Source organism: Salvia splendens, chromosome 16, assembly GCF_004379255.2.
Source record: "Salvia splendens isolate huo1 chromosome 16, SspV2, whole genome shotgun sequence".
Lineage (NCBI taxonomy): Eukaryota > Viridiplantae > Streptophyta > Magnoliopsida > Lamiales > Lamiaceae > Salvia > Salvia splendens.
Window position 1 is genome coordinate 1990214 of NC_056047.1, and position 13272 is coordinate 2003485.

At 37.5% G+C, this 13272-nt stretch overlaps 2 protein-coding genes across 4 annotated transcripts; both read right to left on the reverse strand.

Annotated features, from left to right (window-relative positions):
- Nucleotides 1-45: 45 nt before the first annotated feature.
- Nucleotides 46-2422, reverse strand: LOC121771199 (protein Ycf2-like). 2 transcript variants are annotated; one of them, XR_006043957.1, is made up of 3 exons: nucleotides 2289-2422; nucleotides 253-2125; nucleotides 46-169 (listed from the first exon to the last, which is right to left on the reverse strand). XR_006043957.1 is itself a non-coding variant. In XM_042167979.1 (2 exons), the coding sequence occupies exon 2, from the start codon at nucleotides 1582-1584 to the stop codon at nucleotides 730-732; it is 855 nt and encodes a 284-aa protein (XP_042023913.1). In that variant the 5' UTR covers nucleotides 1585-2125; nucleotides 2289-2422; the 3' UTR covers nucleotides 89-729. The 2 variants fall into 2 exon arrangements, 1 of the variants encoding a protein (XP_042023913.1); XM_042167979.1 differs by having other exon boundaries at nucleotides 89-2125.
- Nucleotides 2423-9101: 6679 nt separating this feature from the next.
- On the reverse strand, nucleotides 9102-11525 carry LOC121770989 (protein IQ-DOMAIN 25-like). Of its 2 annotated transcripts, none has more exons than XM_042167782.1 (4): nucleotides 11364-11525; nucleotides 10419-10819; nucleotides 9805-10011; nucleotides 9102-9707 (listed from the first exon to the last, which is right to left on the reverse strand). In XM_042167782.1, exons 2-4 carry the CDS (start codon nucleotides 10803-10805, stop codon nucleotides 9141-9143), a joined length of 1161 nt encoding a protein of 386 aa, XP_042023716.1. In that variant the 5' UTR covers nucleotides 10806-10819; nucleotides 11364-11525; the 3' UTR covers nucleotides 9102-9140. The 2 variants fall into 2 exon arrangements, with proteins under 2 accessions (XP_042023716.1, XP_042023715.1); XM_042167781.1 differs by having other exon boundaries at nucleotides 9102-9728.
- Nucleotides 11526-13272: the final 1747 nt, after the last annotated feature.

Genomic DNA, 13272 nt, shown 5'->3' on the forward strand with positions numbered 1-13272 from the left:
CAAAAGGGTTGCTGTTTTAGATTGCAGAAACAACTGAGGGTGCTGTTTCAGATAAGAACCTAGCTAACTGACGAAGATTCATGGAGACATTAACTGCTGGTCGATTTCGGAGTCTGCTTGATCGTCTAACCGGAGTAGGAACAATCATGGCTTCCCTAATTTGGCCCCTCTGATAAATGTATAATATGGAGTCAGCAAATAACAAAAAGTAGATAACAAAAGGTTCAAAGATTGTATGGAAAGTATGAATACCTCTTTCTTTGAGGTCTTTCTTTCAGTAGTAAAGCTTCCACTTGAAGTGGAACTGACAGATGGATGAAGCTCGACTGAAGATGGCTGAGACGGCGCAGGAGCCACTTGAGGGTGTGAGCCACGCGTCCAAGACAATGTAGCAGCATTGTCTCGACTGTTTCAGAGTTTCTAGGCTGTCCAACAACGATTTCACCAATCAGCTCAACTGTTGGGGCGTGGATGTGTCTGGAGAGCTCTCTGGGGGCTTCTCTCATCGAGTGAGATGGCAGCGAAGCTCTAGGCAAGAACTCGACTTTCCTATCAATGGAAGGAAGCAGCACAGGGTTTGCATTTCCCTCTAACTGCAAGTTTTTGCTTTGGTGCTTGTTTAGAAGATGTGCCTCTTCTTGATTGTTGCCTCGAATGATAAACGATGGCTAGTGATGTTGAAACTACGACTAGTAGTGCTGAAACGCCAGCAATAACGGTGTTCCATTGCTATTTCTCCATTCCAACTTCATCATCATCACCATCACCATCATCATCATCTATAATATCATCAGCTTCATCCATAGAACCACTCAACTCTTCTTGTGATCCAACAAGTTCTTGTACTGATCCTGTCTCATCTGTATCTTTGGACTCCACTGGTGTCTCCTCAAAAATAGGTTCCAACAGATTGGAGCTATCATCTTCGCTTTCAACAGTTTCCGGGCTCACCAAATTCTCTGTTTCTGTAACTTCATCCTTATACAAACTATCCCCATCCAAACCAGCATAAGAAGACACTACTTTCATATCCAACACGATGCCACCTTCTGCGTTTTCATCGTTTTTTACATCTAACAAATGCTCAGATTCATCCACTCTAAACTCAAATCGAGCACCCCTCACTCCCTCAAATTGTGCATCTTCACCATCCACATTCTCATTTTCAAACATCTCCTTCTCATCCCACTCTGAATATTCAGCAATTTCTGCCTCGACGCTCTCATCGTTTTCTCCATAGTTTGCTTCCTCAATACTGTTATCCACACTTTCCACATTATCATTCCACTCCAAATACTCAACAATCTGATCCTCAGTGCTCTCATCAGATTCACAATAACTTCCCATCTCGACTCCTGCCTCCTCAACATTGCTACCACCTCCATCTCCCACTTCAAAGAAACCATTACCACTCAAACCCATGCTGACAAATTCAACTGTTTCATTCTTGATCACAACACCACTTAAAGTTGTTGAATCTGTTGGTGAGTTCATCGGAAACATGTACGAGGTTAACAACAAACAAGCAATCAATGTAAAAAGAAGCTTTAACACTCCTCTAACACACCCTCCCCTCTCCTCCATCTCTTCCTCCTCCTCCCCTTCATAACCATCAACAACACTCCCATTATCTTCATCAGATATTCCTCCATTTCTCTGATCCACATCACTCTCTTTCAGAGGGGAACGAGAAGAGTCTACAATCTCCCCAACCCCCTCCTCTTTCACCTCACAACAATCAATGGCATAACCATCACCACTCCCTTTCGGAGGCGAAAGAGAAGAGTCTACAATCTCCTCATCACCACTAGCCTCCTCAGAATCAAGAGAGGAATTCAACTCCTCCTCCAATCTCTCGAATATCTTGCGACGAGAGGTAGTTCGTCAAAGGGTCATAAACCTTCACAGATGAATCGATCTGTGAATCGAAAACTCGGGGACTCTTTTCCGAGCCAAGATTGGTGAGCTTGAGCAACAGAAGCCTTTGGAATTCCCTTAATCTCGGCAAGAATTTTCTTTCTTGTGACTCCAAACATGAAATGTTTGCCATATGCAGTTTTGTTGTTTGCGAATTCCGGAGTCAGTTTCCCCCCATTTGAATCATTCTCATTATTCTCCACCGATCCTAACCAATTATCAAGAATCTTATTACAACTACTAATCATACAAATTGAAAAAGACCCAAATTACAGAATACAAAACAAAATAAGAGAAATAAACAATCAATGAAAAAAATCAAGGAAATGAAACCCTTCTGAAAAATAGACAATCAAGAAAAAGGAATGTACCAGAAGACGGTTCGAATTCGATTTCGATGGAGAAATGCCTTTCTCAAAACCCTTCATTTTCTTTCTTATATTTTCAGTGCCCTGTGGTCTGCTTATTCAGCGAAAAATGGAGGCAAAATTGGAGAAGATGGGAAATGTTGAGTAAGAACGAACGAAGGTGACCGTTGAGAGTATGGTTTTTTGAATTCATTTCTTTGTGACCGTTGGCAACTCTGACGTGGCTAACGGCTTTTTTTGGGACAAATTTGCAAATTCATAAATTGATTCTAAAATTGGGTTGATAGACCACAATTCATGATTTTTGACAATTTTCTCAAAATTATAAGTTACTATGATTTTTTTAAAAATAAAAGTAGTGTCAGCACTATATAATTATATACTCCCTCCGTCTCATGCTACTCGCACTTTTCATTTTAGGCCGTAAATTTGGGATTGATTTTTTTGTGTAACTAAAAAAGAATTTTAGGTGTAATGAGACATCACTTAATAAAAGAGCTCTTAACTTAAACTAACATATTAATTAAATGCATTAATTCTAACTTAAATTATAAATAGTGTAAGGACTTTGTGACGAGCCGAAAAGCAAACGTGCGAGTAGCACGGGACGGAGGGAGTATTACTTTTCGGCCACATCAAAAGTTTAGATTTGACTTGGGGCATGTTTTAATAAATTAATTTGATAAAAATGAAAAGTTGTTAATAACTTATATTATTTTAATAATGTAATAAATTAAAATGTTAGATTTGCTTATCAAAAATAATAAAAGTAAGTAGATTAATATTTATTGGTAAACATTTCAAATAATAAAATTGGGTATTTAATAATAGAAACAGTAAGTATAATTTATTAAACAACAAGTGTTGGCATTGATGTATTTGGTTATTAATTGATTATATAGTAATAGTAGTGTGACTAATAAAAAACAGCACTCTGCATGTTTTAATAAAAAACTTTTGTTAAGTATTTGGTTACGTTGTTTTTTTTTTTCTTTTTTCCTTTGGTGGTATTGAATAACATTTGTTTTTATATTCATTTTCAATTTCAAATTGTTGAATGGGCTTTAGTCGAAAACAATGGTCCAGTTTCCGCTTCTTTCAAGCCCATTAGCAGCCCATTTAAGGAGGTTTGGGAACCGAATACGTCAATTATTGTACTCTTATTTCTCAATTCTAAATGAAATACAAAATTGGTCAATGAAAATCAGTTTATTACTGTCGCTTTTAAATTTTAACCAATAATAATTTTATAGTTTTAACCTAAAGGTGTTTTTAATAGCATAATTTAATCTTGACATTAAACAGTAAACACATATTAGTGCACCCACATCCCAAACACAATTTGTTTAGATTTTAAATAGTTATAATTTAATTGGGGTACTTTACATGTCATGTAAACTACTCCAATTAAATTCTAACTATTTAAAATCTAAACAAATTAAAATAACTAAAATAGATAAAAACCCATCTCCTAGGTCTCACCCCACCCTGTAAATTCTCTATTTAATGCACATCTTTATCTATAACCCAACTTCTAGGGCTCTTAATTAATTCACAATTCCTAAAATGTCCACCTTCTCGAATTGATTTTCCACCTTCCAAGAAGGTCAATTTGGGACTTCACTCTTAGAATTAGTTTAAATTCCATTTATTATTACGACTCAGCCATTATACTTCCTCATTTGACTTTAAAAAAATTAAAATTAAAAGCAGCCGTTACATTCAAAATCAATAAACAGTAGTATTTCAGAATTAAAAGTTTTTAAAATCTAATAATGGGAGAGTATTAACTATTAGGTTATTAATTACATCGATTAGTGCTAATTAAGTGATTTGTTAAATACTACTACTCAGTAGATTCCCTTAGATATCTAGACCGTATATATTAATCTTAAGCTACATATTTTTTTAATGTTATTCTTCGAATCTCTTGATATAGTACTATTTTTAATTGCGATTAATCAATTCCTAATCTTGAATTTGCAACGTTATGACGATTGCATTAGCGATGGATCAATCCCTAATATCACTCTCATGGTTATGGGAAGAAGAGCTTTAAATATAAAAATTCAGTTGTTAGCTGTTAGGGTTTTTGAATTAATATCGCTCTATTTGTTGGATTCATTCAAATGGCGACCCATTTTATTAAGAACATGGGTTGTTTAAGATAAGATATCAAATTACGTCATTTTGATATTAAAAGGTTGCTATTATTATAATTTTTCACTTTGTCAAAAAAAAGACAAATATTTTTCATTTCAAGCTATTAGCCATTTCTGTCCAACTGATATGCTTCTAAAATTATGTTATGGATCTGATACTACTTTATATATTCCACTTTTATACGTTTTTTCTTTTTGAGATGTTACTTTAAATGATGTAGCACATTTTTTTAAACATAAACAACATTATTTCCACTTTATTCTTTTTCCAATTAACTCACAAAATAACAAAACATAAAATCTCCTACTGAATATAATGTTCAATTTAGTGGATGTTCGTCGATTTGTTCGACAAAATAATTATGAGATGTAGTCAAAGATTGAGTTATGAAGTTATTTTAGTTGAAGAGAATGACTATGACTAATTATCACATGATTATGCATCTAAGATTTAATATTATAAAATTTAATTTTATGAACTAAACAATGGTAGTAGTATTTCATTTTGAAGTATAAAGTTGCAAAACGAATAATATTGTTTGAAACAAAATGGTGGTCAAGACTCAAGACATGCAAAAGGGAGGCTATCAGTATCAACTCGATTGGAGAGAAATCTCCAGGATGATGTATAATCAAGGACACATTAATGCAGTCAATGCAGCACAATTACCAAAACAGCTTCACAATTATGTCATTTACCAGTACTTCAAGAAAGTAAAAGGGGAAGAATTATCTTACCTCATATGACGAAAGCATCACACAATTTTTAACAGATATTGATATTCAAACCAATTCATAGCAAACTGTTACGATCCTCCTATATCTTAGGATTCCCCAAATATTTAGTTATCTTTTTATTCCCCATATCTTTTGATTCATAGTATATTTTCATATCTTGTTTTCTTGTTCCCTAAGCTAGTATTCTAGTATTATAAATAGGGCTAGGTTGTTATCTTTTTATTCATTGAATGAAGAAATAATATTCCCACATTACTTGTGCAATACTCCTTATCAAACCTTGAAGACTGCCGACGGAGGAAGTTCTCCGCGCCAGCCACGAATTGAGCCGCCGACCCCAACGTTCGGGGCGCCGGATTGGTGTGTTGCGAGTGTAATCGCAGGATTTCTTTGTTAAGAGAATTGTGCTCTTAACAACTGGTGCTTTCATCCAGAGCTCAACCATGGCCGATCAGCCCCGACGCTTCACGGCGAGTGGCTACCTCGGTGACGGATGGCAGCGGATACGACGAGACGACCCGGAGTCAAGCAGCGCGCTGCGCAATGGATCGGGGGCGCTCGTACCTACTTTGTCAGCGCTCGACAAAATTATGGCAAGATTTGATCAATTGGAATTTAAATTGGATGCGAGGGATAGAAGGGTTGATAGGTTGAAGGCCACACGCCTTCCCAAACCGGATCAACCCTATTTTTCGGACGACGGGGACGTCGATGGGTATCGTTCCCAGGGAGACGTCTGGCCGACCGACGAGGACGGCCCCCCAGTTTTCAATCACGGCAGGCGTGTCCGTTGTGGGGATGTCCGCCGGCGTAGGGGCACGGGTCGTGATTTGAACAGGCGAGAGGCAGGGCTCGCACAGCCTGGCTCTGGCACGATTCCATATCGCGCGCACACTGCTTCGTGGCCTCGCACGAGCTGGGATAGACCAGCAGCTCGCATCACAACGGAGTTTGATAGGGGTTTTCGGGGGTACCGACAGCCTACATCGTGGGACCCTCCCATCAACCGCCCCTCCGGTTGGGATCCTCGCGGTAACCGACCAATACCGAGCTTCCAGCCCTACGACCCACCACGGTCATGGCAGCCCTCTTGTTGGGAACCACCGCCTCACCGTGCATCGCAAGGATACTCGGATTATGATCAGCCACCACAGTGTCTGCCTAGTCGTTGGGATACACCCAGGCGACAAACCGATCACTTCCGGCAGCAGCGCAGCCCACGCCCGAGCACACAACCTTGGCGCCCTAAAATCATAGGGTTTGAAGAAAAGATGGTGGATGAAGAATTTTGCTATGAAATCGAATTGATTCCCGGCTGCCATTCTTCAAGCCTGGATCAAGAATCAGATGCTCATCAGGAAAAAAATGATTCCTCGAACTGGATGGGTAGTTTTCTTGAAGAGGCTGATGATTCAAAATCATCTCTAGTAGATGATAATAATCATGATAAGGCTACTTTTGATGATGATGAGTTCACAAAGATGGAATGCCATTCTGTGAAGATGAGTGATGATTCGGACTTGCTTTGGGATATGGTGGGAGTGACTGATTCATCTTCATCATGTGTTGATAATTGTTCACAGCATAAGTGTTTGGACTCTGATGATGATTATGAAGATGATAGAGTAGATGGTGATGAGAGGCGTTCCTACAACCTCACTGCTGCGGAGTTCCAGCTGGTAAGAGTCCTTGTGCAGCGATTCATGGAGGACAAGCAGTTTGGGGGGCGTAGGAATGATGCCGGCGTCAGGAGCCGGTGCATGATCCGGAGCCTCCTCCAAGTCCCAGCCATCGAGGATGATTTTGTGAAGACGAAGGCGAGAGAGGAAAGGGACGGCGTAGAAATGTTGGTGGGAGTCATAAGTGAAATGATGGTGATCATGTTCCTAATCGCATTTGATCCAGGAGGTGACGTTTCAATGCTTTTGCTATCGTCGACTGTGCCCGTGGTTCCATGGTTCCCACCTTGAGGACAAGGTGGATTTTAACCGTGGGAGAGTTGTTACGATCCTCCTATATCTTAGGATTCCCCAAATATTTAGTTATCTTTTTATTCCCCATATCTTTTGATTCATAGTATATTTTCATATCTTGTTTTCTTGTTCCCTAAGCTAGTATTCTAGTATTATAAATAGGGCTAGGTTGTTATCTTTTTATTCATTGAATGAAGAAATAATATTCCCACATTACTTGTGCAATACTCCTTATCAAACCTTGAAGACTGCCGACGGAGGAAGTTCTCCGCGCCAGCCACGAATTGAGCCGCCGACCCCAACGTTCGGGGCGCCGGATTGGTGTGTTGCGAGTGTAATCGCATGATTTCTTTGTTGAGAGAATTGTGCTCTTAACACAAACTCTAAATCATTACCCATTTCTCATACCAATATAATTATCCAAAATAATAAATCTATCTCACCAAATTTTGTACGATCAAAAATTGATTTACCTGAGAAAAAATTAATTTATTTATGCATTTAATTAAAAATGTACTCCACATTATAACCAATATAGTTTGCCATCTTCTCCATCTAGCCTTTTGGCCTTTGCAAATTTGAGTTCAATAAATATTGTAACCTTCTAGTACCCCTTTTGGGCTTATATTATACTCCTATGTAACCCTTTTCTCATGGTAAATTTGATAATTTAAAAAAAAGAAAAGGAATTCATCAATAAGATCTATTGATGCTTGGTTGGATTGGAATCGAAGCGGCACTTCCAATTCTGGAAGTGTAATTGTTTTTCATGGGTTGAACCGATTTTGACAGTCAAGTTCCAATTTGTGAATTTTAAAAAATTTAACTCCCGGTTAGTTGCCTATTTTGCAAATTTTTGAAGTCTTGTATACTTAATTTGGTAACCTTTTTTGAAAATTTGCATAAATACTATGATAAGTATAATAAAGTACCCAAGCTGTTTTGTGCAATAAATATTCAAAATATTCACAAACGGTTATTTATGAACATCATATGCAGTTTGAGTATATAAAATTGCTAATAGATCCAAGATTTATAGATCTATGGTGCCAGCTCGAAATACTGATTTATTTGTGATTCTTAAATCAGAATAAAACCCACTAAAAATATTTTATTTTCAATAGAAAAAAATAAAACTAGTTTATTTTTCAACTTGACCTAAAGCTTGAAGTAAAATAGGACATGAAATTTTAAATAATTGCAACAAAATCTCAAACATTGTTCTTTGTACAAACTGAAGAATATTCTTTTCTATATGTGGAGGGATTAAATTCAGACTTATTTAATTTACCAAGAGCAACTGTCATTTTGTAAAACAAACATGAAATTGAAAATTGTGCCCCCCTCTTATAACGTGCATACCAAAATGAGATAGGTTATATAGTTAACTGTGACGAAGTCACATGGAAGTTTCAATATTCACACTATACTTCATAGAGTAAATACAACTAAGGGCGGGAAACAACTATTATGTCTATTTCAAAATAATACTTAAAATATTTCTTAGCTAAAAACTAAATGCTACTATCAATATCATGTGACACTCCGGAATTGGTTGATTTAGGGTGAAATGTATAGTTCAGTAGTCCGCATAGGTGGCCCATTCTGCATCCACGCAATGGATGATTCGTGCATGGGCCCCAGACCGATCAGATATGTCAGCGGTTGCGAGTACCTCATAAGTAACTTTAAATGATATTACTGGTCTCAATTTTCCTTTTTAATGTATCTGTAGATACAATTTTACCTTAAGTTTAAGTATAAACAAATAAAAAAAGGAGAGCTATTTCATTAATTAAAGCAAGGTGCTTAACATAATTTTTATGTACACAAGCATTTTCTTATACTCCAAATTGAGCAGAACAGAGGCATACAAAGAAAGCTATTAAGATATTGGATCCATGTTGTCTATGGACAAAGCTAATCTCGATGCAACAAAAAGAGACATAATATTAGCATATCATACAATAATAGTTCATACCCTAAATTTCAAAATCTTCTTGAACTTGAGAACATGACCTCTGCATTCTAACAGCACTGAAGCTACTTCTTGATGCCATAATCTCGTTCAACGAGCATTTTTTCGGGCCCGATTCGGGCCTCAGTTTTGGGGTGCTGTACGACCTCAGCTTTGCCCTAAACGACTGCGTGTTCACCATGTAGTTGGGGCAGTCTGAGTACGTCCTAAAGAAGCTATCCCCACACACACTCTTGGGTGGCGTGACCGGGACATGGGCCCGGCCCGAGCACGAAAATCTCGGGGTGTTTTGGGCAGTTGGGAACTTATAATTCTCCTTGACAAATCCCCAGTCAAAATCTTTCATGTGGCGACAGTCGGGGATGGACAGACGGGCCGGGACCGGACACGGAAGAGGCGACGATATTGCTTGGTAATAGTGATCGTCGTTGTACTCGGGCATGCATCCATTCATCCTTTGAGACCTTGATTTCGACCCGCAAGTGTCAACTTCGACGATTTTTGGACTATCGTCAAATGAGGTAGCAGAAGGGTCCCAAGAAGTTGCGACCCTTCTACTATGATACTCACTCTGATTTTCATCAAATCGGTCCTAAAAAGAGCTTGAGTCAATGAAAAATAGAAAAAACAATAAACATCTAATAAAAACTTGTGCCAGACTTTCTTACCACGGGCTTTCTGGCCCGAGTTTCGAGCTGATACCGGTAGTCGTTGCTCATTGAACGACGGGCCCGTTGGGACCGTACAGCGGCCTGGGCCCGAAATAGAGCTTGCATGCTATGAAGTGTTGCTGCTGCGCGCTTCCTCACAAGGTAGCCTCTAACGAGGGCCTGCAACTTCACCAGCCCTTTTAGGGCCCGTAACGCTTTTCGGGCCTATTCAAAACATACCAAAATGCACATCAAATTAGTAACACAAATATCCAATTGAAAGAAACCAAAATCACAAAAGACTTCTTAGCTCACTTTACATCTTTTGAGAAAAATTATTCCAAAATGTCATTAATTTTAGAAGCTCTACAAAATGATATCAACTCGTAACAAAAATAGCAATAGTGAGAATATAATTCAAACTACATGAAATTCAAATTTCAAAAAATGGACATTGATGATTCAAGAAGATCACAACCGAATAAATGTGACAGCACTTATACACTCTGTTTGGTTACAGTGATTTTAAGGAACCAAAACAAATAAAATAAAGATTTTGTGAACTATTAAAAAAATTTCAAGAAAACAGTAAACATTTTTTTTAAAATTAAATAAAATTGAATACCACATACCAAAAATCCTCTAAACACAGTTTGAATCTTGACAGCAGCCAATCTCTCTCTGCCACCTGTATACAAATCTCCATTCCCTTGGCTGGTCAGCCTGACCACCGCCGCCGCCGCATGCGCGGCGGCGACGGCCGCATCAGCCGCCTTCGCCGTGGCTGCCGCCACGGCTATGGCGTGCTTATTCTCCGTGCCGCCAATGTATGATCTCAGCCAAGCCGAGTCGGCCGCCGGAATCTGATTGAATTCGCCGGAATCCTTGCCGGACTTGGCAAAACTCCACCGTTTCTTCTCTCTCCTATCGCCGCCGCCGCAATTTGGATTGCTTTCCACGTTTTCTTTATCTTTCTTCTTCCCAAGCAGCCCCTTGAACCACTTTGTAGCTTTCCCCATTTTCTTTTTTCAATCTAATTGTACAAAGATGGCAGAATTTTATGTAAAGATTGCGGCTTTTTCAAGAAAGAGAGGGACACTTAGAATCTTTGCTAAGGAGAGGACTAATGAGGCAGAGCATAATGCAGAAGAGGTGTGGGGAAAAATAATTTTTACAAATGGCACCAAACCTTAAACTTAAATAGTGCTAGAAATGATAAAGATTGGATTTTTATTTAATTATATACTCCTAATTTTCTTGGGCTTCTTGGTTTTTGCCTTTTTGAAAAAAAAAATATCCCATCTGACACTAGTGAGAAACTGTATTACAAGACAAAAAGGCATCACAGAAAGAAACGATTTTTAAAATGGCAATAATCATGATAAATTCAAAATAAAAAGAAAAACAAGAAAGATGGCAATAATCATATTGAAGAATCTCATTTTCATGCATCTGCAATAATTCCCCCCACAATACCACAATATTCAGTGGGAAAAAGTGAAAAATATGAAACTAAACCAAAAGCACTAAAATGTTCCTTAAAAATCACTTAAACAGATAAAAAAAACATGGAGTACCTTTTTCAAATTCAAATAGTCTCTCTCTCTCTCTACAACTTCATGGTACAAAGCCAGTGTTTGTAGATCTTGTAACCTAATCCATTTTCATGAAAAGTCTACAGAAATCATTAAAAAAATCTGTATAATTGGTTGAATCTGTACTAACTCTCAGTGCCCTCATACCATATCACTTTCAACTGTGATGTGGAAGAGCAGAAATAAATAGGAAATCGGTGGTGGAGAGGAAAGGGTGTCTGATTCTTGAAAATTGAATGCTTCTTTTATTTGAAACTGTCACATTGTCCTTCCACAATAAAAGCACTTACCAAATTAAATGAGTTAGTATATCTTAGTGGCTTCTTGCTGAAGGTGTAGTGTAGTTGAACTTTTATTTTTTCAGTTGATTTTGGTGAGGAATATCTTCATCTTATTGTAGTGCAGTAATTCATTATTGAGGTGTGGTTGTTTTGCTAATTAGTCAAATTGTTGAGAAATATAGTGTAATTAAGATTTAAGAGTGGCATTAAGGGTTTGAATGTGGAACATGTAATGATTCGTTTTCCTTCCACTGAACATAGACATATAAGGCGTGACATCTATTTAAATTTTAGTATAACAAGTGAAGAAGGTGTTCTAACTTAAAAATAATGTTAGTGATTATTATCTAGTTAATTGTGATTTGTTTTGATACATGGAGTCTTCAAATCCACTTGAGAGGAACTACAGAGATGGGGAAGTGCTAGGGATTGGCACCTTTGCTAGGTGAAAATCGCACAACATATTCGGACTGAGCAGAATGTTGCCGTTAAAATCATCAGTCGTGCCACGATGGGGAGCCCTGAGAACCAAGAAAAGGGTAAAAATATTTATCTATGTTGTATTAGCCCTGAGAACCAAGAAAATTAAGGTATATATACTAAATTTATCCATTGCTAACTAAGAGAGAATTTATATAACTAATTATGTTTTGATAAATTTTAGGTCGGAAGGTACTATCTTCTGGACTATTTGTCTGCTGAAGCTTGTGACTTGATAAAGAGAATCATTGTGGTTGACCGTACGAGGAGGACGACGATTCATGACATACGGAAACATCCTTTGTTCACATTAAATCTTCCTCCCTATTTAGCTTTCAATGCAACCCAACATATACCAAGGGTAGTTAACTTTTATTTTGTCCAAATCATTCTTATGATTTTAACATTAGAAACTTGCTGATGCAGTTTGATTATAATTGTTGCAGATTGATGATGAGATCATTGATCAAGTTGTTGTATTAGGGTTTGATTGGGACCAACTTATTCACTCACTGCAGAGCAGCCTACAAAATAATGTAGGTTAACAACTCTTTGCATTATTTTAGACCTAAACCTAATGAATTGCTTATATTACAATTCACAACCATATACATGCCGCATGCTACCGTTACATACTATCTACTATTGGACAAAAGATCGAAAAATGCAACCGCGTTATGAATTGCTTATTTCATGACGCGGCTTGACTTCATCACTTATGTTTACTTGTGATAAAAAGTTTGTGACCAGACCACTTGTTAGGATTTTAATATTATGGCTTTTTGCTGCAGTCTGATGGCTTTTTGCTGCAGTCTGACCATTTGTTAGGATTTTACTATTTTGTATTGGAAATACCAGAAATTATAATTGGCTTTGTGTTAGTTACTGTATTTATAAGCACTCGATTTTATGATTTATATTTAGCTATGATGATTTATTTTACTCTGCTGAAACAGTTGCGTAATTCTTAAATCAGTATAATAACAAACATGCTTGTGTAGTAGTGATATCTCTATGTAATACGTTTTTTATTTTTTATTTTAATTGAGAAAAATAGATCTATACTAAATGTTTTTACTTATATATAAGCGTAACTCACCTCAAAATCTTTTTGCTTAGAATAAGAAGAA